The 22,817-nt window shown below is 33.3% G+C and overlaps 2 protein-coding genes across 2 annotated transcripts in view; one reads left to right on the forward strand and one right to left on the reverse strand.

Annotated features, from left to right (window-relative positions):
- The window catches only part of LOC133181053 (DNA ligase 1-like), a 60,071-nt gene extending 41,768 nt beyond the window's left edge, over window positions 1-18,303 (forward strand). The window contains exons 27-30 of the mRNA XM_061315593.1: window positions 3,536-3,640; window positions 4,227-4,422; window positions 5,034-5,242; window positions 18,012-18,303. Of these exons, the coding sequence (XP_061171577.1) occupies window positions 3,536-3,640; window positions 4,227-4,422; window positions 5,034-5,242; window positions 18,012-18,143 (642 nt within the window). The 3' untranslated portion in view covers window positions 18,144-18,303. The remainder of the gene's footprint in view (window positions 1-3,535; window positions 3,641-4,226; window positions 4,423-5,033; window positions 5,243-18,011) is intronic.
- Window positions 8,103-22,791, reverse strand: LOC133181055 (serine/threonine-protein phosphatase 6 regulatory ankyrin repeat subunit B-like). The gene is made up of 2 exons (XM_061315595.1): window positions 22,747-22,791; window positions 8,103-10,581 (listed from the first exon to the last, which is right to left on the reverse strand). The coding sequence occupies exon 2, from the start codon at window positions 10,579-10,581 to the stop codon at window positions 9,382-9,384; it is 1,200 nt and encodes a 399-aa protein (XP_061171579.1). The 5' UTR covers window positions 22,747-22,791; the 3' UTR covers window positions 8,103-9,381.
- Window positions 22,792-22,817: the final 26 nt, after the last annotated feature.

Consider the following 22,817-nt stretch of genomic DNA (forward strand, 5'->3'; position numbering starts at 1 on the left):
AAGGAAAGACCTTGTCACAAGGAATACACATGTGAAATATGAAAGTCCAAGCATAAACTGTTAAAAATCTTAAAGACATTTATTTTATTTTTACATTAAAATTTTTAATTTAGCTTAGAGTTGTTCAAATATTAATACTTTTTTTTTTTTAAAGCATTCAAACTTAATCTTGTAGGTTAACAGTTGATGAAATTGAGAGAATCTTTAAACTTAATGTTTGCTAACCACTTGAATTTAATACAGAGAGCATATAAATTAAAATTTAAAGTTTTGTTTAAAGAAATGAATACAATGGCATTTCAGAATCTATTGTATACCGAATGCACTCGCCTATAAGTCGGTCCGCCTATAAGTCGGTTGCATATAAAATTTAAAATTAAAGTTTTGTTTAAAGAAATGAATACAATGGCATTTCAGAAGCTATTGTATACCGTATAGTATACACTAGCTATAAGTCGGTCCACCTATAAGTTGGTTGTATTTTTTAAGTTTAGATTAGAGGGATTGACCTGCTAAAATACCAATCTTTTTATAACTCGCGTATAAGTCGGATAAAGAGTTTTTGACCAAAGTTTAACTCCCATAAAACTGACTTATATGCAAGTATATACAGTAGTAACAGACTGGTAGCTACAAGTATAATTATTAAGAGCCCACAAGAATTTGCAGTAAAACAATTTGTTTTACTGTCCATCCACAGATTTGCTCCCCCCTTTAAATATTTCCCATTTTATGATTCACATAGTACAGGTATTTGTCTCCACCAGCCAATACGACATATTTTGATACTCATTTAATTTTTGTATTTTGTCTGAAAGGGGTAGATTAGGCTGGGTTCAAAATTTCTGCCTTTTTTCAAAGCAGGATTAGGGAGAGTGTTGTTTGAAATGTTTTTGAGAAATTTTCTTTTCAAACATCTTAGAAAGGAAAGTATTTAGGGGTCTCTTGGGATGAATTGTTGTGTTTGTTGAAGAGGGTCCATAGCTTATGATCTTGATCGATCACATTAAGGTAAATTAACACATCATACAGAGTCTGTTTAGAGGAATCTCAAAAAGGGCAATTCACCGAATGCTGATCCTTTATGTTATGCATGAATCATTTTTAAATATGATGTATTTATTTTATTGAATTTCTAAACCTAAAGAACTTGTAGCAAAGATACGGAAATAATATAAATGCCTTTTGTAAATTGTGCATTATAGATACAGTCATGTTATATGTATGTGTTTAGCAGGGTACACATCATTGCAGTAGTAAATGTGTTTTAAAGTCACTATATAACTGATGATTACCATAACAATATCACATTAAAAATTATAAGTACATTATTATTATTTTTTTAGCTCACCTGAGCTGGTATGCGAATTCATGATTGCACCAACCACTCAATACCCAGTGATTGCGCTAAATTTGTCAATTTATGTAAATGTACAGTAAGTGATAATAACGAGCAAGCATCCTTAGATAGTGCAGATTCTATTTTTTTCAAAACATGACCCCCCATAAGATTGGGTGGGGCTACAATAGGGTATATCAAAGTAATACATGGGAATATATGGGTAAAGATCTCTTTCAGAATCTTTCTTTTATTAATAAACTGATAGGGCCAAGATTAGTGATATTAATATGCAACCATTATCAGGTCATGTAGATTCTAGGGGTGAAACGATACACCTCCTTCACGGTTCGATACGTATTGTATAATTTTGTCTCGGTTCGGTTATTTTCGATACGATACATTTTGATAGAAGGAAACAAATTCTACGTTGTTTTATGCTTTCTTTTTCTAAATCTAGTCACATATTTTACGAATTTTATTTGCAAATTAACTAGAAGAAATTGATTAAAATTATTTGACTGTCAAAAATTATTTTACAAGCTATCAGTCATCAAAAATTTACGTTTTCTATACTTATTTTTTCTGAGTAATGTGTTATACCTTATGCCAAACCCGACTGAATAACGATCCCGACAGAAAAATGAACCGAACCGAAAATTGGAGATTTTGCACCGTGTATCAAACCGAGAAAAAATACCGCGGTGCATCGATACCGCGGTGAACCGTTTCACTCCTAGTAGATTCAAGTTTTTGACCCCTAGGGATAGGGTGGGGTCATCATAGAGAATAAAGAAAATAATTTTAAAAAATCTTGAAAAGAACAACATTGGTCATGATTTATTTCAGTTTTATATTCAAGCATCCTCATGTAAAGAAGACTGAAGTATGTTCATAAGCAGGGTCAAGGTGACTTAGGATTATGGCCCATTGGTCCTCTTGTTTTTCTTGTCTTTTTAAAATTCAAATTAAGATTTGAAATTCTGCATCCTGCAAAAACCTGTACATGTTACTTGGCCAAAAATTTATAAGTTAAGGATCTCTTAGCAGACGTTTTTTAGGCATTAAAAAAAAATGCTGAAAAAATACATTGCATGATCAGTAGGGGTGTAACGATACAGCAATACATCGATCGTATTGATCTCAAGGGTTCATGATACACGTATGGTATCATCATATATATATCATGATACAGTACAAGATAATTTTCATTGTTTTGTTTGAAACTTCTACATACAACCTAACAAATTTTAATGTTTTAAAATGGCTGAAAAAAGGTAGCAAAGAAAAAATACAGTATCAAGACTATAAATCCACCTTTTATTAACTTTGGTCAGGAATATCAAGATATTCTTTTTATATTTTCTATAACTGTGGAGGAGAGCAAAGAATAATATGTTAAGATATATAATGGTTAATTCAATTGTTGACAGCTGTATCATGATACATGTTGTATCGCATGACCGTATCTTGATATGTATCGTATTGTTAGATAGCTTGTGATACTCAGGCCTATTGATCAGTACCCACTCCAGACAGATTCACTATTGCATGCATTGTATTAAAATATTGTCAAATGAGAAAGTACAAAGACCAATCATAATGAAATGTTTTAATTGAGAAGCATTAAAATATTGCATTATGGTGAGAAAAATTAATGTACTTGAAAACCTGTGCTTAGCAGTTCATAAATTACTAATTTAAAAAAATAAACAAAATACAACTGACCTATAATATACTCATTTATTTTAGCTGGAAACCCTTAATACACACATTTATATATTTTGGCCTAATGATGATAATGATAACGATGAAGAATATTTCATAAAATGTTATAACGTATGTCTCAATTTCAAGTTTAGAATTCTAAAATCATGCTTATTATCTACCTCTATGAAGTTTGTAAACTTAAAAAGATTGCACAATCTTCATAGGACAACTCCAGTGTCATTTGATTTAGGGATTAAATTCTGTTTAATATATTTATTCAATTTCACTGTTACAGCATAATATTTTGAATGTTATCTTGTGTTTAATTTGCCATGCTATGGATAACTGCCTTTCTGTAAAATCTTGTCTCCAGGTATGGATACAACAAAAGTGTATAGTTTTTATGTGTATAGTTTTTCATGTTCTTTAAATTTGCATATTGTGTATGGATCCATATCATCTTATATATTATTTGTTTTCTTTCAGGGTCAGCAGAATGTTTTATTGTATGGTTTCCACAGGTCAAAGTCAGACTTAGATGTCCACAGCAATTTTTCCTCAGAATCTTTAACTACACAATTTCTTAGGGAGGTATGTGAATTTAGAAATACATGTATGTTTTCTCATTTTTAATATTAACTATGTATTTTTAAAACTTAAGAGTTTATATTTAAACAAAGTTTGATAGCATACACTGTTTACAATTATAAATGGTTTCCCACTGATGATGATTTTTGGAAAAGAAATGATAGGTGTCATAGTTCTGAAAAAAAAAAAATCCAAAACAAACAAATTACTGTAGATCACCAAATTTTCACATCTTATATTTGTGAGACAAGTATTTAATATTCATAAGCAAGAAAAATTTTCACAAATTCTGGGTATTGTTATATATAATCTGTTTTAATAAAATATATATATGAGCAGGCCATCTTGCGTAATTATGCGAAAATAAAGTTCTCAACAATAAAAGGTGATTTACAATACATGTACATGTATGAGCAACCTATTATACAGATCACTTGTTCAGTGACAAAAATCCTGAAAACTGTTGCCAGGAAATTATAAATAGAGTTGTTCTCTATAGCTACCAATTTGAAACTTGCAGTAAAATTTATGTACATGTAGTATACTTAAAAAACAAAAAGATATCTTACTCTCTTATCCTTGTTCACAGAGGTCTCAAGTGTTCCTTACCCACTCTCCTGCAGAAACACCACAGGGACGAAAAACTGTCCTGGGTCATCATCCGGTCAGTCGGGAGGAAGTCTCCATAGCTAAGACCACGGTGCCAAAGAAGGGGCTTATTAAGCTGACTGCACTGGATAATGAACGCCAGAATCCTCTTCTCTTTGAGAAGAAAGAAAGGGAGGGTAAGTTAAATTATTGTAGTATAGTGGGATTGATTGTCACTCCTTTAGCCGTTCAAACCTTACTGAAATTAAAAGACAAAAGAAAAACTTTTTCTTTGAACATCCAGTTGAGAATAGGTATCAACTGTAATAGGTTGGAGTCTGACCAGTGAAAAGGAACTGCACTACAGAAACAGCTATATGTAGTTATACTGCATATAAGTTAACAGTTTATGTATAGAAAGCACATCTATATTTCATTGAAATTATAAAAAAATTTGCGCATTTTTTAGCTACTTACTAAAATGTATGTCATTCGCATTGGTTGGAAATAATTTAGTGAATTTGTAAATATTATTAATATTTTTGTACAGTTTGCATAAAAGAAAATAAAGTTTGATGCTTGTGGGCTCGTAAAAGCTTGTAGATCAATACATGTATGAGTGAATACAAGACTAAAACCTCATTTAATTTAGTGCTACATTAAGTTTTTTAAGCACCTAGCTCAGAGATTATATTAGTACAAATGCAGATGTAATAATTTTTTTTTTTTTTTTTATAATTTTTAAAATATATATCTCCATACTATTGTGTTTATAGATGAAATTTACACATTGATGTCATTTACACAGTTTTACCAATGGAAGCTGTTCGAGAACAACAAAGGAAACAACAAAAATATGAAAAGCAGAGAAAAATGTTGATCAGACGCAAAGACATTATGAATCAGGTTAACATTGGAAGTCTCCATTTGGCTGAGGAGAAAGAAAAACATGATCTGGAAATGCAGATAGAAAACTACACATTGGGTGATCTCCATCGCAACATTAATGAACTAACTGTACGTATAAACTACATATTTATAGGCGACTGCACCTTAACATTAATGAACTTACTGTACTTGTAAACTATACTATTAGGTGATCTCCAGCACAACTTTATTGAACTTTGTAGACATAAACTACACATTAGGCCAAAAATATTAATCTATAGTTTCCCAGGCACCATGGCATCAAGTCAAAGACTGCTACATTGATCAATTTTATTGACATATAGAAAGGGGAAATAACTCAATTTTCTATTTTTCCAAGTGAAAAAAACAAAATTGTGTTATGCCCCTTTTCATATATGCTAATAGAAAAGATGTTTTTATTAGATTACATATTCCTTGTTAGCTCATCTGAGCCGAAGGCTCATGTGAGCTTTTCTGATCACATTTTGTCTGGCGTCCATCTGTCTGTAAACTTTTCACATTTTCGACTTCTTCTCAAGAACCACTGGGCCAATTTCAAACAAAACTTGCCACAAAGTATCCTTGTGTGAAGGGGATTCAAGTTTGTTCATATTATGAAGGGCCATGCCCTCTTCCAAGGGGAGATAATTAAAAATTAGTGAAAAATTAATAGCATCTTTTAAAAATCTTCTCGAGAATCACTAGTCCAGGAAAGATGAAACTCATGTGGAATTATCCTCAGGTAGTGTAGATTCAAGTTTGTTCAAATCATGACCCCTGGGGGTAGGGTGGGGCCAAAATGGACAATCAAAGTTTTACATAGGAATATATAGGAAAATATCTTAAAAAATCTTCTCAAGAACAGCAAAGCTTTGTTAAGTCATATTGATATGGAAGCATTCGCAGATAGTGTAGATTCAACTTTGTTCGAATCATGACACCCCCCCCCCCCCCCCCCAGGGTTAGGGTGGGGTCACAATGGGTGATCAAAGTTTTACATAGGAATATATAGGAAAAAATCTTTAAAAATCTTCTCAAGAATAGCAAAGCCATGACTGGTCGATATGGAAGCATCCTCAGGTAGTGTAGATTCAAGCTTGGGTTACCTGGCTAGCCCCGGATAAGGGTGGGATCACGATGGGGGATCAAAGTTTAACCTAAGAATATATCGGAAAAAATCTTTTCAAGAACAGAAAAGCCATGTTTAGTCATATTGGAAGCATCCTCAGGTAGAGTAGATTCAAGTTCATTGTTGGGGGAGCTTATGTAATACCTTCAGCGTCAGCGTCCCAGGTTAAATTTTTGGAGCAGATTTTTTTTCAAGTACTTCTATGCCCTATATCAATCAGAGGTGCATGGAGGATGCCTCTAGTGTGTTTCATTGTACCAGTCAAGGTTCAGTTGCTGCAATTTCAGCTAAAGAATGACCAGGTTAATGTTTTTGAAGCAGGTTAAAGTTTTTGGAGCAGGATAAGGTTTTTGGAGCAGATCTCGTTTCCAAGTAACTATAAGTTCTATGTTGACCAAACTTGTATGGATGATAGGGCTGTCACGAGTACCCGAAATAACCGAGAACCGCGGTCCAAGTTGTTCGGTTCGGTTCTGGTTCCATTTTTCTGGATTTCGGTTCGGGTCTGGTTTATATATTAGAGTCTGTTCAATATAAAAAATGGCGTCGAAATCAAAGGAATGATGACGATAACAGTGATAAATAAACATCACAACTGAAATCTACTTCGTTCAATGACAAAACACTTGTCACGGAAGTATTAGATAATTATCAAAACGAGCAGGAATGGTCAGGTTGTTGCTAATAGTAGGCCAAGTCACCGATGTCAAGACGTTCGCATGGTTAAGACTTGTTTTCAATGTAAATTTAATGTAACAAATAAAGATTTTTCAAGTTAAATTCATGAAATTAAGGTTTAAAATAGATGTAAATACCCGACCCGAAAAACCCGAAACCGAACCGAAAATTTACAGAACCGACCCGACCCGAAAAATTTTGGAACTGTGACAGCCCTAATGGATGATACATCTAAGGATGCACACTACCAGGCTTGCTTTGGATGCTTGATCTGACCTACATTTTCCAGATGAGTGACCAGGTTAAAGTTTTTGGAGCAGATCTCATTTCCAAGTAAATGTAAGTCCTATGTTGACCAAACTTGCATTGATGATATATCTACGCACATGAGTTAAGTCTAGGTATAGGCATTTCTATGCAAATAAACTAATTAAAATGCCTAAGGATTATATCAATTATTCAGAGAAAGTTAAAACTTATTGTCTAATACATACTTGGTACCCACGAAATAATATAGCCAGTACACATTATGACGTCATATTAAACTTGTAGGGAAAAAAGTCACAGTCAAAAAAATTTGTAAGCATCCTAAGTAAGTGTAGATTCAATTTTGTTCAAGTCATCCCCCCCCCTTTTAGGGGTTGGTTGGGACCACTTATGCATTTAAGCTTTTCAATACTGATCTGATTTTTGCGTTTTTCCTAGCCACAGTGCTCAGGTGAGCAATGTGGCCCATGGGCCTCTAGTTTAAAGTCTTTACTGCCATTTTGCTATAAACCATCTTGTTTTGGGTTGTAGTATTAAAGTTATTTGAACTTTATCCAAATATTATTTCTAAATTCATTCCTTTTAGTGTTAATCTTAAGTATCATCAGATTCAAAATGAGTGTCGAAGAGATATGTCATAACGATGTCAGTACATTCTAGCCATGTGGCGATAGGCGAGACCCAATTAAATTGTGTTTAATTTAATATTTTATAAAATATTGTATATATCTGAATGAAATTTTAAGACAAAAGTTGAAATAGATAGAGGTATTGGTATTTTGTTGAAAACTTGAGATTATTTAAGATTTTATAGCAGTTGTTACATTACTTTTGGATAAACCCTCGTATAAATTGAAATTCCTTATTTTGTCTTAAAATGTAAAGAAAATTAAAAACATTATCTAGAAAACTTTATTTTAAAATATTAAAGACAATTTAACAACAACTTAGACAACAAAAAACAACATTCACTAAAGTATTTGTCTGACTCAAGGGAAGTAACTCATTATAATTATTCCAATCAAGTAGCACTGAGATATGTTTCTTTTGATATAAAACAGGCCGGTATAAGAAGAAGTAAAACACCCTCAAAATTAAAAACACAGCATCAATACACAACATTAAAGATATATACCACGGTAGTAATATCTGTTACAGTAATATAATTACAAGTATTATAATAAATACAGTCAATTTTGAGTTGATTAAGAGTTGAGTTGATTCCTAGTGTAACAACTGCTTTGTCTTACACCTGGAATTAGTAGAAAATATGAGAGTGCATAGCACAGATACTAAGAAGTAAATGGGCTTTTATTCATTCTTCTCATTTCACATGTAATTTTTTATCCTGTTTACTATTAATATTTATTTTTGGATTTTTTGTTACAAAGCTTTGCCTGCCATTCTGTTTACTTCAGAATTCTCAATTCAAAATTTATTATATCTGTGTTTTGAATTCATTATTTTTTTTATGCATTTCTTTATAAATCTGTCATTGAAAGTTTCTTTAACTATAAAATTGCCACAATTTTATTTTTCCCTCACATCTTCAACTCATAACAGTAATTTCACTTGAAACATCACAGAGGCACTCTAATTTGAAGTAGAAAACTCATGAATTTTTAGTTACAAGATTCAAAATAAGATCTGAGTTTCAAAGGATTTTGCCCAACATTTACAGATTTTCAGACTTTACAATAATGATCTAAAACTTGGTATATTTATTTAATTAAAGCTACAAAATAAGTTTAATTTTTTTGAGAATTTCCCTAATTTTTACTGAGTTTGAGCTATGAACATAATTTCACTTTATGTATGGGGATGCATACCACTGAGAAGGGAGGTAATGCTTATAAATTCTGAAGAGTTTTATAGAGAAGTTTGTCAAGACTTAGAGTCTAAATTTCTGACTTCAAATAAATATTTTCTACTTGGAAGAAACAATTTAAGTAGTTTCTCAGTACTTTGAAAGACTTAACATAACTTATTAAATACAAGACATACTGTGCTATAGAAATTTTCATGATCCTGAATATCATACATACCAGAACATCACAAATTTATTTAACTCACTTTAAATTTTCTCTGACTATTTATGCCAAAGCGGAATGTGTTTATAATGTTCCAATTTTTTATGCCAAGGTAAATATTATAGGGTTGATAACTAGACAAGTCACGTACTTGAAGCCAGTGTGAGCATGTCTGCTGTATAGTGAGGAAGTTCTAATCTATTGCACACAAAAAGTACATTTGTATTTCCCTTTAAACAAAGTTCACGGCATCTATGAACACAAACTGCCTGAAGGGAATCTGGAGAATTGACTTGTCGTTTTTCTTGGGTCACTTTTTCAACATATGAGATCAGTTGACGCAAGTCTGATAAAAGATTCTTCAACTCTTGGGAGTTGGTGTTTCCTTGGCCAAGAAAGTTAGATTCCAATCGCCTGAGTTTCTCTAGCACTGTAGGTTTTAATCTGAATCCATAGGCTCTCACTACCATCTTCATGCAAGTCAAACTGTTTTTTGCTTGTTGAAGAATTTGTTCATTTAATGTAATAGATCGTATTCCTGTACTCCACACAATCTTTAGGCAGTAGTCCACATAAGAAGTGGAAAAAGCCTCATTTTCCACAGATTTTCCACACATGATCAATCTTTCTGTGGCCTTGACATTAAACTTACATATGGCGACATGTAGCGGTGTGATTCCGTATTTGTCCATTGTGTTGATTTCGCAAGTTTTCTTCAAGAGAAAATCAATGATGTCGGTGTGATTTCCCACAATGGCATAATGAAGGGCTGATTTTCCAGAGGAGTTAGTTTGATTGATATTGGCACCATTTTGGACTAGTAATTCAAGGAGTTCTAAGTTTCCATAGCTGCAGCAAATAATTACAGGGGAAAGCCCATTGGAGTCACAAATGTTGACATCAGCATTCTGCATGATGAGGACCTTTGCTAACTTGTACCTGAAAGCTACCAGTGCTCCAATAAGGGGTGTTCTCCCCCAAACATTTTTCACATTGATATCAATCTTGTTTGCCAGTAAAATCTTGCAGCAGTCAATTGTATTATTTGTAGTTTTAGAATTTGAACACAAATGTAATAGGGAGTCCCTGCTTCCATTTTCTTTGATATGTACATTACAGTTTTCTTCCTCAAGGAGAAACTTTAAAAATTTCACTCGCCCATACTGTATGATAAGAGAGATGAGACTGACTAACATTTCATTGTCCACATTTCGACTGTTACGGTTATAAATGGCCTTGAACCAGCAGAAGTCGTCATTGCGAATGGATTCCACTGCTTCATATTGTTCATTTCTCTCAGTCATGTTTGCCCTTGAGTTCATTGCCGACAAAAAGGCTCCCATCTGAAATGACAGATACCTCTAAGTTCTTATTTTGAAGTTCATTCATTTAAATTTATATTTATACAAGGCCTGCATACTGTAAATGTACCTTTTTTTCCCTTTTTTTATCATAATTTTGTGGAATGACAATTGATATTCAATCTGTGGGTAGAAAATTATGTGGATTTTCTTGGGTTCCCATTGTTCATCTCAAATGCCTTTTAAATTAGATGCGACAAATTTTTTGGAAAATTTGTGACTGTGAATTAACATCCCTCCAAAAAAAGTACCGGTACATCTACAGTATCTTTAATAATCATCTTATTTATGTGATGCATATTTGAATCCTGTTTAAATAACTTAACATTAAAGAAGTCATTGAGGAAAATGTAAAATTTGCAAATTTTTAAAAGAAATAGGTAATCTCAGAATGATAATATTTGGCAATTGTAAGAAATCGGAACACATTATTCAATTTGAAAAAAAGAATTTTTATAACACATAAAATTAAAAAAAACAAAACTTTTAGCTCATTGTGTTTAGTACGAGGGTTGTTCAGAAAGTTCGTGGACTATGCCAATCTTCCTTATACTATCTTCAAGAAATTTAAAATGAGCACATTATCATATGTAAAAATATTTATTTTGTTTAAGTGTGAAGTTTAATTCGATGTGATTTAATAGAATTAATGTTATTTGATTTTAAAATCAACATGTTTTGTAACCATGGAGCAAACTCAACAACACTGTAACGTCAAAAACATACTGACATGAGGTTCTCAAAAATACTATCCTTATACATTTTACACAGTATCCAATATTGACCAGTGCACTCATTAAAAAAGTTTCTCTATCACTTGAAATCTACTTTGCTAACAGTTGTTCCAGTAGCATTATTTTGTCAATTTTTTTGACTGCATAGGTGTGCTTTCACAAGATCAGCATCTGTGAAGTGCCAAACTCTTAGCATGACGTCACTAACTTTTCAATGTTTTTGATAAGATTTTTACAGATAATCCGTTTTCTCACAGATCACCATCGTCTAAGGAGCAGTCTACATGTATCATTCAAATACCGCTTGTATCATGTACACCCACATGCATGGCTCGCTTTTGACACATTTCCTATTTCCTCCAGCATTTTCAGATTTTTTTTCAGGAGTTTTCCAGAGTACAACACAAAATCGTATGGTTAACTGCTGCTCCACGACATTCTACGACGTCATCTTTTTTTGCCTTTTTCAATTAGGACTACCTATCTTCTGAAACTGATTTCATTTCAACGAAGCAAAATATTAAGTCAAAATTTGGAATCAGAAACGATGAAACAATTCTCAATTTGAATGTGTAGAATTTTTCTGTTTTGTGTCATTTTACAGAAGATATGACTTCAGGCATTTTTTAGTGTCTTGATTGTAAATGACAAAATTTTGACTTGCTCCGTGATCCGATTTTCGCATTTTTTAAGTCTAAATAAGTTTGAAATAAACCATGATATCTTAAAAATTTTTAATACAAATCATTTGAATTTACTGTTGAAATATTTCTTCCAAATTTGGATATTATACAGGGTGTCCCAAAACATATGTTACACTTTCAATCATCTATAACTTTAGCAAACCCAAAGCAATTATAAAATATTTTGTCAACATCTAGTGTATTAGTATAAATTTTATTTGACAAAATTTCGGGGAGTTCTGTTAAATAGTCAGGTAATAATGACGTCATAATGACATCACATTTTTAAGATAGAACCTTCATTAAAAAAAGCTGGTAGAAATTGTCAAACTTTACTTTGAGTGTAAATCTGCTACTTTAGTCATTAGAACCATGAGAAAACAACATCCCGGAATAAAAGTCCTCAACAGAATGCAAATTTACAGACTTTTGAGGAAGTTTGAATTAAAGGCACCATAAATGACACAAGACACAATTCTAGTATTGGGAGACCAAAGAGTGTCCGTACCAAAGAGAACATTGGTGCCATTGATAGAGTTATTACTGAAACTCCACCAAAATCAGTTAGACTGGTACTGCATGAACTAAATGGCACCATTAGTAAATTTTGTGTTCTTAGAATACTCACATTTGAATTAAAATTGATTCCTTACAAGATAAGTGTGATGCAGCATTTGAAAGAGATAGACATCAGAAGTCGTTTAGAGTTTGCCAATTAGATTTTAAGTAGACCTGACTCTGAAAATTTAACAGATGCCATATGGTTTTCTGATGAAGCCCACTTCCATCTGAATAATGTTGGGATTATCTAAAAGACAGAGTGTACTCTCCTTCCCCACAAACAACAGAGGACCTAAAAACGGCAATTACATGAGAAATAAGATCAATCTCTGTGTATACATGTAAAGCTGTGGTAAAAAACTTCAGAAATCGTGTTCAAAGGCAAAGGGACGTCATTTGGATCATATATTGTAAAATGACATATGTTATTCCAAAGAAAGTTTTAGTGATTAGTACGCAGCACTGTTAAGGCGTACTTCGAAGAAATCAACAGAATATAAACGTGCATAAATACATACCTTTTTAAAATGAATTTTTATTTTGTAAAGGTACTATATTATCTTATGACTTTAACATTCTTTGAAATAACATTGTATACCCCGCTCTGTACTGAATTTGGTTTGGTCACGTTATTTGATAGTCACGTGATAAATGCATATAATGTGTACTGTATGTAGGTCACAAACAAATTTCAATATCGCAAGGGCATACCCTAGTTAAAATTAAAAATTAAAGTAATAATAGTTTAAAAGTGTAACATATGTTTTGGGACACCCTGTATGATGTTAAGTAAAAAAGTTATAATGATAGTCCACGAACTTTCCGAACAACCCTTGTAAATTTGATATATTTTTTTTTTATTTTAAGAAATCACGAATGTTGTTTCCCAACATGAGATTACTTGTTCAGACAAAGGTCACAGCTTATATGTAGACACCCATTACAAACATACATATAAATAGAGGTATTATTGTCACAAGCCATTTGTATTTGTGTCCATTTTATTTCCAAAAATAAAATAGACATATATAAAAAAAAAAACAAGTAATTAAAAAATAAAATGAACAGCAGCAGCATATTAATATATAAAAAATATTTATCTTTATATTAAAAGATATATAAAATAATTATCTTAATATCTATCTTTATTATCTATGTTTTTAAAAATATTTATCAAAGTTGATGATGACCAAACAACACCAATAGTTACCAATTTCTTCTACAGATCATGGAAAGTTTTGAAGCATACATTCCTGTTGTACAAACTTATCAATTCTTTATCTCGTGATTTATCATTTCTTGTGTCAAATGTGCCTATAAATGCATGCCTCATTATATTTAAAGATTATTGACAAGAGGTCCATGGACCACAATGCTCACCTGTGACACATTTTCAGAAGAGGATTTTTGAAAGATTTTTTTCTCATTATTTCTATGAAAAATTTTGACCCATATTGTGGTCTCAACCTAGCACCAAAGGGTTGTGATTCAAAGGAACTTCAATTCACACAACTTCAACATGGTCTTCCTGTTCTTTCTGCAAAGAAACAAATAAGTCTCCCATCTAATTTTCAAACAGAGATTGAGAGATGTCATCATGAAGGACGCCAGTCAACGAGATGTCAGAAAGATTATTTTCATATATATATGTACATGCATAATATGAAAATTAATCTCTGATTTTAGCCCCAACCTAAAACCAAGGTCCATAATTAGAAAAAAATTGAATTTGCACAACTTGTGAATGATTGCATGTTAACATATTGTTTAGTGTGGTCCTGCTACTCTTGAAAAAGTTTTAAATTTCCTATATATTCTCATAAAAAAACTGATCCTCTATTGAAGCCCCACCCTACTCCTGGAGACGATAATTTGAACAAACTTGGATCTGCACAACCTGATCTGAGGATGCTTGCATATTTTAAAATAGTACTTATCATAGCCCTGCTATCTTTACAAGAAGCTTTTTTCAAGATTTTTTACTATACAGCTGAACTTTGATATCTCGAACACAGATATCTCGAATACCATGGATATGTCGAGGTGATTTGAAAGCCCCAAGCCCTTTTTCTTTAAGTATGTTACCCTCAATATCTCAAACCCTCGGATATCTTGAAGTCTTTTCTCGGCCACATCGAGTTTGAGATAACGAGGTTTGACTGTACATTGTATGTGTTTATTCCTGTGTAAATCTACCTTGGGAACAATGATCTGAACAAGCTTGAATTTGCACTACCTGAACTTTATGACTATAATCATGGCCCTGCAACTCTAAAGAATTTTTCCTACATATTCTCATGTAAAACTTTGATACGCTATTGTGGCCCAACCCTACCCTTGGGGGACATAATCTGAGCACCCTTGAATTTATACTATATCAGGAAGCTTTCACACAACTTTCATCTTTTTTTGGCCCAGTAGTTCTTGAGATTTTTTATTATTTGCTTATTCTTGATTATCTCCCATTGGAGGGGCCCTTCATTTGAAACTAGAATCCTCCTGTAGACAAGAATGCTTTTTGCCAAGATTGATTGAAATTGGTCCAGTGATTCTGGAGAAAAAAAATTAAAAACAAAAGTTAACAGACAGATTGACGGATGAAAAACTTTGAGTTGAAGAGCTCACTTGGGCCTTTGGCCCAGATGAGCTAATAATCAATAAAACAGACAACTAACCATATGATCAAAGTGTTAATTACTTGCTCATGATTGTAATAAAATCTGTACATAATTGTATTGGAAAGTACATTACATTTTTTAACAGTTAGATTTAAGAATGTCTACCTAATTTTTTATTGAACTTTAAATGTTAAATGCATGTAACACTCATTTAGAATAAATTAAATGTCAACCCTGAAAAAAACAAGCTAATTCAGAGAATTTTTGTCCCCCTCTTAGGGAAAAAAGAAGAGCATTTGCAGTTCAGTGGAGGGGGGGGGGGGGGGGTCGAACCCCCCCCCCCCCCTTCCCTTGGATTTGTAGAATTATTAAATGTATACATGTATATTGAAGCAAATAAAAAATGCCAGTATGGATATAAAGATTTGATTGCTTATTCTTTAATATGTGTATAGAAGATTCTTTTTTATATAGAATATTTATCACACTTAATAATGATTTTATGAGCTTGTACACGCCAGACGTCATAACTTTTTCATTTCACATGTTGAGCACTACCATTTAGTAAATCCAAAAAGAAAACATTACAAAAAAAAGAAAGAAAAAAAAAGGATCGTCCGGGATTTGATCCCAGGACTTCTCACTTGCTAAGCAAGAATCATACCTCTAGACCAAAGAGGCACTTGGTTATACAGCAAATTAAATGCAAACATCAGGTCACATATAATGTTTATATTCACGTTTGATATTGTCAAAATTTTACACAATTTTATACATGGTGTCTAATTTAGCCTTTACTAAACAGTTCTAATAGATGTAATTAGAATATGAAGTCTGCCGACAACCTGTATTATACGTAATAACTCTCCACATGCCCTTGTGCTAAAAATAGTGCTAAGTGACTTTTAATACTGTAACAATAAAAATAATAAAAAAAAATTTAAAAAACGGGACGGGACACTTTGAGGGGGGCGAGAGAGGCCATAGGGAGTTGTGGTATAAAATTTCATTGCAAAAGCTCAAAAGCTTCTTGAGATAACGCCTGGAAACGAAAGTGTTACACACAGAGGGAATGTATGAATTTACGACCTTGAACTTTGACCTTTTGACTTCAAAATTAATAGATGTCTTCCTTAGGCCACAGGGAGTTGTTATGTAAAATTTCATTACAAAAGCTCAAAGGATTCTTGAGATATCGCGCGGAAACAAAAGTGTTAAAACAGAATTTATGAATTTAAGACCTTGACATTTGACCTTTTGACCTCAAAATCAATAGGGTTCTTCTTTAGGCCTTAGGGAGTTGCTATGCAAAATTTCATTGCGAAAGCTCAAAGGGTTCTTGAGATAACGCTCGGATGGACAGACAGACCCAAATTAATATCCCCCACTTTCAGTGAAAGCGGGGGACAAAAATATTAAACTTTGAATGTTAAAGGCATGTAACACTCATTTAAAACTGTCAAACTTGGGAAAAAAGAACTTTTTTCTAATTTGCCACAAGGAAGGGTCATTGTAAGTCTCATCAATTAATGTACATGTATGACCTTACAGAGGTTCAATCCTGAGCCATTGAGCAGATTTTTGTCTGGACCCCATTTCAAAAATTCTGCATCATATTTTAGTTTTTATATTAAATTTTGATTTTACAGTGCAAATTAACATATTTTCAATAAAAAACCCACAATTAAATTTCACACAAAAAACATTAAGAGAGGAACTACAGGTACATTTTGTGGCAGAAGTTTTTTTTTCCCAAATGATCAAAATATGGAGGATTCCTATTTTCCCATGCAGGCTGCACTCAAGAGTTATTTTGTGCAGTGAAATGTTTTATGCTGGTCCTGCAATATTTATTAAATTAACATTTATGAATTCTATAATTATAGGAAATATATTCTGAAAATCCAGGATAAAATATGGCCAATTTTAACATGAAATTAACACTTTTTCAGCAATATCTAAAAATTTACATCTTAGCCCCCCACCCCTCACTTTTGATTTCCTTTTTTGAATATATGAGATAACTTTGATCATTCTGCTTAAATTCAGTAAAAGGTTAAGACTTTAAAATAATTTTCTTGCTTGTTAAATTTTTAATACCAGAAAAATGATATTTTGTCAGTGCAGAAAGGTCAAATGATTAGGTATATGAAGTAATTTGAAACATTTTTTGTCACAAATTTTTTATTAATGTGTCTTTTCAAGATAGAATAAGCCTAAGGGTATATTTGGTCCCATGATTTATTTGGATAAAAAAAATATGGAGGAAAAACTGTGAAGAAGTGATTTATATTAAAGATGCAATTTCAGTGCAAAAAGGTTCATGTTAATTGTTCTGTAGTGCCGTAAGAGGCATATTGACCCCCATTTTTGTTTTGATTTTGAATTAAGCCATATGTGTATAGATACACTGTACAAAAAAAATTCTTAAGACTTTTGAGAGCAGGATCCAACCTCCTTAAATAGTTTTCTGAGAAAATCCCCAGCTGGGACTTAACCCTTGATCAAATATAATGCATTACTCAGACATTTATCAGTGAGAAGCAGGATAGATTATTTGAAATTTACATTTAAGTTGTATGAACTTGTATAAATGCATTGTCGGATACCCATGGGTGATCTTTCTTGTCTTTCACTTACCATGTAAGACGAGATCACCCGTGGGGATCCGGCGATGGTATAAATGTGACGATGATGTACTTCTGTTTGAAATATTATGACAATGTGTTTTTCCTCAGCTACTGTTTCAGAGCCAGTGCCTCAGAGTTTACAGTAATATGTATATTCTCTTCATTGTTATTTTTTTTTCCTTGTAGAGCACAATAAGGCAACCCTCTACAGAGAATGTGAAGAGAGGAGGCAACAGAATGATGTCCAGTACAAAGTCTTTGACCCCCCAGCCACGAGGACTGGCCCTTCCGGCCATTAATACTATCAACCTGTTCTAATGGGAGAACCCATGGGAAAACCATGGCTTTCAAATGTGCAATTCACATATCTGATGACTAAATGGCCATAATTATTTTCTTTCACATGAGTAATTGTAAATTGTATGTAATGTTGTTTCCCTTTTTGTATGTATTAAAATTCTATGCATCTGTAACCGTTTTTCTGTGTTGACACGTGTTGTTTTTCCATTATTATGTTATATATTATAAAAAGTATATTTACGTCATATATTTTATGACAACAAATATTAGGCTTGAGTATGACCTTTGACCATTTAACAGGGATATCAGAGGGTCAAGACCAATTCTCATCTATTAATATACTGTAATCAATGAGAGAGTGGTTGGAAAAATTTGCAATTTTACCCATGAAAAGGTAGCAAAAAAATTTCTGCATTTTTAGCTCACCTCGACAAAGTCGAGCATAATTATGCTAATTACTCCTTGTGTCGGCGTCCTGGTTAAAGTATTAAGAGGAAGTCCATTCCCAAATAACTTTTAGCCCGGCCGGCCTACCTGGACCAAACTTGCACGGATAATGCATCTAGGGATGGACACTACCACACTTGCTTCAGATGCAGGATCTGACCTAGATTTTCCAGATGAGTGACCAGGTTAAAGTTTTTGGAGCAGGTCCATTCCCATGTAAATATAAGCCCTACCTTGACCAATCTTGCTTCGATGATGCATCTAGGGATGGACACTACCACACTTGCTTCAGATGCAGGATCTGACTTAGATTTTCCAGATGAGTGACCAGGTTAAAGTTTTTGGAGCAGGTCCATTCCCAAGTAACTTTAAGCCCTACCTTAACCAAACTTGCATGTATAATGCTTCTAGGGATGGACACTACCACACTTGCTTCAGATGCAGGATCTGACCTAGATTTTCCAGATGAGTGACCAGGTTAAAGTTTTTGGAGCAGGTCCATTCCCAAGTAACTTTAAGCCCTACCTTAACCAAACTTGCATGTATAATGCATCTAGGGATGGACACTACCACACTTGCTTTGGATGCTGGATCTGAGCTAGATTTTCCACATGAGTGATCAGGTTAAGATTTTGGAGCAGGTCCATTCCCAAGTAACTATTAGCCCTACCTGGACCAAACTTTCAAGGATGATGCATCTAGGGATGTACACTAACAAACCTTCTTCGGATGCTGGATCCAACCTAGATTTTCCACATAAGTGAATTTTTTCCATATTTTAACCAAATACCATGGATGGTGTATCTAGGGATGGACACATCCAGACTTGCTTTGGATTCTGAATCTGACCTACATTTTCCAGATGAGTGACCAGGTAAATTTATTGGAGTAGCTATATAATATTATGTCCTGTTATGATTAAACTTGCATAGATGGTGCATCTAAGGATGAAAACTTCCAGACTTGCTTTGGATATTGGAACTGACCAAGATTTTCCTGATTTGTGAACAGATTAAAAGGTTTTTGTGCAGCTCTATTTCCATGTAACTGTAAGTCCTACTTAAAACAAACTTGCATGAAGATATTGATCTTGGGATGTACACTAACTGAAAAAAAATAAGATGTGAAATTTGCCTTACTTGTAGATAAAACATTCATTGAGGTGAGCTTCGTAATCTTTGATTACCTATGTTTCATTTCTGCAGGTGCACTTTCAATTACTGCAAAAAAGCTGTTTATGGGATAATCATAAGAGACACGGATGTTAAGAATTTGGCAGAACACTGCTGTATTTTACATATTTTTACATTTAATGACATTTTGATCTAACTGAAACTGAGCCATACTATCTTTAATTTAATCTTCATGAATTTTCAAATCACTTTTATTTCATACCTCTGCAAGTAAACTGTATGCTTTATATATTAATACACAGTATGCAGTAATGCAAGAATATTGAATCAGATTGACTGACATATGCACCTACAAATAATGTTCTGGGAAAAAGATGATGCAATTATAGAATAAATATTTGGTGATTATAATTTGTGCAGATTTGTCCTATCCGCAAAATTGAACAAAAAAAGGCAATCACAGAAAATACCCATTATAGTATTTTTGAGTGACTCGGGTGACTTAAAAATTTACTCCTCCACCCAGCCATGAAACTCACAATGCTTGTATCCAGTTTCTGTGGTGCTAAGATGATGAGAGTCATTGACTTCCCCTGGATGGTATACCCATTGCACTGGGTGGACTAAGAAAATGCAGATAAATGAAGTGTCTTGTCTAAGGACACAGCACACAATATCAAGTGCCCGTACAGGGGCCTGAACCAACCACCTTGGGTTACTGGCTTAAAACACCACTGAGTCATGTGGGCTTCACTGCAAGGCTATGTCAGTCAGTCATGAAGCTTAAGGATCCAATTGTATGAATTCAAGTTTTGATGATTATAAATCATACCTCTTTGGGCTAAGGTGGGCCCACAATATGGAGTAAAAATTTTTATGGGAATAAAGAGAGAGAGAAAAAAAGAACTTGTCTACACTAGAGACAAAGGAACCAGAAATATTTGCTATCATTGCTGCTTTTAAACACTTAAAATACAGTAAAAATTATTTAAGAAGGAAGTTGCGGGACCTCAAACTTTGCTTCCTTACAACCAAAATTCCTTGTATCCATGCATAGAAACAGTGCGAAGTCTTTTATGATATTTGTAAAATTTCATTTTAAACTAAGATTTAAATAAAATGAACCCCTTTTCAGGTCAATGATAATTAAATTACACAAAAATTATTTTTAGGCCTTAAAGGTTCTGAACACCTTTAAGGAAAAATTTCACAAATCAGCAAACCTATTTAATCCTTATAGATACAATGTTTTTCATCTACATATAATTTGAAAACAATGATCTGATGCTTTATCCATTCAGCTACAAAGTTTGATCAACAATTTGTCAATATGATTAATTTCACAAACATTTAAATCTCCATGTGGTATATTATGACATAGTACACAGGATGTCAAGGGTGTAGAGGACCATTATTAATGATTTATAATTTTGGGAGCTAAAATTTCAATCTATATGCATTTATTTGTTTGATAATTAAAAGGCCTTAAAGAAAGCATGTGTCCTATTACAATACATAGGTTGAATCGTACTTTTCTTGTCAATGATTAATATTCTATACAAATGTCCATAGTCCGAAATATCGAACGTTTTCCAGGCATTTTTTCATGATTTTGATATATTATGACATGCCAGGAAAATGTCAGAACCAGTGCGCCTCCAACTGGAGGCAGCATTCTCCAGTCAATTTTTGATACATGCAAACTGAACTGAATGTCAACTCGCACCTTATCAACAGTACAATGCTTCTAGTACTTAACAATATCGCTTTTGTTGTTTCTTTTCAAAAAGAAAGTGTCTGGTGAAAAAAATTTATCAAACTGGCCAGGTTTGTTTTGATTTCATGCATTTTGAAATCTCGTGAGACTTTTATCAAAATGTGTAGTGATATTTCTTTTAAGTGATATTGGTGAGATCTAGAATCATTGTGTGATTGATAAGTTGTGAGTTTGACATTTAATTCGATTTTCAAGTATCGAAAATCGAGTTAAGTTGGGGGCAGCAAAATTTCCACTTTTCATAATGGCATCCATTCTAACATTTTTCTAGCAAGTCAAATATCTAAGTTATGCAAACGCCTTGAAGAAAATCAAATATATGTGGTGTTCAGGAACAGAACAGGGTCCCAATTAAAAAATTGCTAATTTATTTCCCCACAATATAAGATTATATTTCCAACCTGAATGTATTGGTTCCTCCATATATGAGAATTGCTTCTAAGTATTCTGCTACCTTTTCTATTTTTGTGGTCAAAATTCTCTAGATTTATAGCGAGCGCAGCGAGCGGCGCGAAGCGCCGCTCGACACTGCGAGCTCTAACGACAACGCCTGGGCGAAGAGAAAATTCGGACTACTGCACATTCATTCAATAGAATTTTTTTCCGCAGTAATTCTGACCCACAATGCATCGCTTCTTGTTCTCGCTGCTAACTTCGTTCACGCGGTGACAACAACTAAAATTTCACAAAAAATAAACTCACCTTAATTAATGGCTATTGCATGCAGATAGTAGATTAATTAAACGTTCTTTGTTAAAATATTTGCACTTTTTAAGCTTTGTTTATGGAAATGCAGCTAACATACGACGTCATGTGACGTCACAGTCTAGACGTTCCAAATGTCTCGTGCGGTTTGAAGAGGCGGATCTTAAAATGAAGTGAACAATGCGCTCGCCCCAACGGTCGCACCGTCAACATATTAAATTTTCTTGTTTTGATCATTAATGCATTAAATACTTCTGTTAATTATTTAGGTGATAGATAACACAAGATATACGCCAAAAGTAAACATTCACATAAGGGTCACATTCACAGTGTAAAAAGAAGTCTCGTTAATTAAGCCATGATACCCCTATTAGTCTTAAGTCTTAACACACTTAAACTGAAAATTCACAACTGAAAGCTGTTATAAACAGTCACCTTGCATCGGGGGGTGGACTATCAGAACAGTGTCTTCTGATCTCTGTTCATTAGTGACTTTCAACAATGAATAATGACAAAAACAAAATAAAACACGCTAAAAGTTTTGCTGAGTTTCGTTTACCTTTATGACTTCTGTAGGTTCTCTCGCATCCCTTCCGTGCACATGAAAATGAAAGTAGATTCGGACTTCCT

Source organism: Saccostrea echinata, unplaced genomic scaffold (genome assembly GCF_033153115.1).
Source record: "Saccostrea echinata isolate AGI-Se365-2 ecotype Australia unplaced genomic scaffold, CSIRO_AGI_Sech_v1 ptg000008l, whole genome shotgun sequence".
NCBI lineage: Eukaryota > Metazoa > Mollusca > Bivalvia > Ostreida > Ostreidae > Saccostrea > Saccostrea echinata.

Bases quoted from the DNA above. Each gene is read 5' to 3' on its own strand.
- LOC133181055 (XM_061315595.1), bottom strand. From the start codon at position 10,581: ATGGGAGCCTTTTTGTCGGCAATGAACTCAAGGGCAAACATGACTGAG.